General features: G+C 42.0%; 1 protein-coding gene across 1 annotated transcript; it reads left to right on the top strand.

Annotated features, from left to right (window-relative positions):
* Nucleotides 1–1,882: 1,882 nt before the first annotated feature.
* On the top strand, nt 1,883–2,320 carry BJ212DRAFT_1235207 (uncharacterized protein; the record flags this gene model as incomplete). Its single annotated transcript, XM_041329528.1, has 1 exon — nt 1,883–2,320. A coding segment is annotated over one exon (438 nt), but the record flags the coding sequence as incomplete, so codon positions are not given.
* Nucleotides 2,321–2,717: the final 397 nt, after the last annotated feature.

The raw sequence follows: 2,717 nt of genomic DNA, 5'->3' as shown, positions 1-2,717 counted from the left end.
GGCAGACAGTAGAGAGTGTTTGGACTTGACTACAGCCCTCATCCCAGCTTTTTCAGGTAGCAGCAAGTGATACTTGGGTTGGGGGGCTAATTGACAATATTTGAAAAAGATTTGAGCACTTGGATAGCAGTTTCTGCCTGCTGAGTGAAGATAAAACAAATAGGATGACAAATATTGACTGAGGAAAGCTTGGTTGAATGACCACCAGTCAACTTTTGCAAGTAGAAACACTCTTTTTAATGAAGCCTGGAGATAGTAGTAGTGCTGACACCAGTTGTGGAGGCAATAGAGTGAATAGAATGACCAGCATTAAGCTAAAAGAGAATGGTATTCTTTTGAGTAGTAGAGAGAGATCCCATGGTGGTAATGATTAAAAATAAAGAAGCATGGGAGAAATTTCAAACTCAGACATAATATTTTTATGTATATTTTTATTTGTGTAAGCAAATAACAGTAACCATCCTCTGATTTGACTGAGATCCCACCATCTATATCAACAGCTGCAAAACTGTTACAATGGTATCTCTGTCTTAAAATAGGCATATCTTCACATCCCCTTGGCCAAATCACGTGATCAAAGTGTCAGTCTGTAGCCAAGGGTTTTTAGTTCACACGCCCCCACCAACACTAAGCATGATTCCCATGTGCATAGGCACTATATTGTGTACACTGAAAAAGTACCAAACATTGTAATGGTTTTGCAAGCCACTGTATTTGACAGACTCGTGTCTCCCTTAGTTGACACTGATCCTATTTCTGTGTCCAAAGATCACCCCCTTATACAACAAGTCATTCCAGACAACCTTCATCAACTCATCCAAGTTTGGCAGGCAATCTTGCATGCTCGCACATTCCATGAGGGATCCATCTATACCCATGACTCCACCCATGTAGGCAACAGCCTGATCCTCTATTATCATGGTGGTATCAGGAACGTGCCCCCAACACCAGGGATCATCAAGTACATTTTCAAGATGGAGCAAGTAGTGGGCTTTGCCATATGGCGTTACCTCCCTCTGCATTCTCACCTCGATCCTTTCAGACACTATCCTTACTTTCTGGCTTGTTTATATTCTACAGTGCTTGTCAATCATCTTGAAACTGTCAAGCCTGAGTGGGTAGTATCACACTTCGCACAATGGAATTTTTCTCCACAACACATTGTTGCCATGTCCTTGTGTCAAGTACATCCCTCCCCATTTTTCACATGTCATATCTCATGATGTATAGGACTGAATTTCAAAATGCAGATTCACCCACTTGCAGTGGGGTTCTGGATCCAGGAAAATCTGAACTGAGTCTGAGTCATTCACTATAAAAGGCTCCAAATGTAGATGTTATCTTTTTTCCCTTCTTCCCTCTTCAGAATATATCATACATTATTGCCATTAGCCTTTCTGTACATACATATCCATATCTCTTATACATATTGTCACACACATACCCTGTACATTTTACCCATCATGAATGTTGCAGTGCCTGTTGAAGGTACCTCTACCATAGAACCAGTTACGTGTCCTATTGTGGACAGCCCCTATCTAGGTCCCAATGACATCATTGATACTCCTATCAAACAGGACAGTTCTACCATGCTGCCCTTTATGACTCTAACATGATGCTGGCTCGAAACTATTAATGCTATGGGTAAAGAGATGAAAGGATACTTCATCAGCCCAATGCCAGTTGGGGACTTTCTCCAGGAATTTTTACCAATTTCTCAAATTCCCAATTATGATCCTTCAGCCTTCACTGTTGGCACATTCAACCACATGGTCTCTGTTAGAAATGAGGAACATGCTTACACACCCTTTGTGAGTATACTCTCACACATATGTTATTGAGATTATTGATCACCTAACCCCAGATTAACACCATCACACCTTTCACTCCTCAACTGTTGTTTGTCAACACTCACAAATACAAAGACACGAAAAACTGTTCAAAATTAAATTCAACGGTATTCAACATCAAGCCAGATGTCTGTGTGTATCCTGATGGATGTGAACCTTCATCTCCCAACTGCAATGTTTCTACCACAGAAATCATCATAGAATTCAAATGGTCACCCTCACATGATGCATTCCATCACTCTGGAGCTGGTAGCCTTGTGTCCCAGATGGAGAAGGGTATGAACACCCTGGGACAAATAATGAGTTATACTGCAGCTCAGCTCAGCACCCAGTTCCATACCCACATATTCTCTGTCCTAATCATGCATAATCACGCTTGGATCATCAGATGGGATAGGGAGGGGGCTATCATCAGCAGTGCCATCAACTACAATAACAAGCCAGACTTGGCTGACTTCTTCTATCATTACACACAGGCATCACCTGAAATGCATGGTGTTGATACTCCCATCATGCTTGCTGGTGACAAGGAGGCCAACCTCACAAGGTCACAGCTAAATATCCCCAGTACCACTCATATGTTCAAAGTCGATGTCCCTAATGTCGAGGGCTCTGGCTTGCTCACATTGGTCTTTTCCCAACCTGTTACGAAACCTCACTCACTCATTGGCTGCTGGACATGCGCATGTCTGGCATTTGATCTTGTCAACAAGAAGCTCATGATGTTCAAGGACTCTTGGTGGGTATCATTACCCAATGTCCTACTGGAAGGCAAAATGTACAAGTTATTGATGTTGAAAAAAGTTTCCCATATCCCAAAGTGTATTGCATATCATGATGTACCTCCCTCTATCACTCAGCAATCTA

This window comes from Suillus subaureus (genome assembly GCF_016647635.1).
Source record: "Suillus subaureus strain MN1 chromosome Unknown BJ212scaffold_159, whole genome shotgun sequence".
Lineage (NCBI taxonomy): Eukaryota > Fungi > Basidiomycota > Agaricomycetes > Boletales > Suillaceae > Suillus > Suillus subaureus.
The sequence above is the reverse complement of the archived record's forward strand: the minus strand, read 5'-3'. Positions and strand labels throughout refer to the sequence as shown.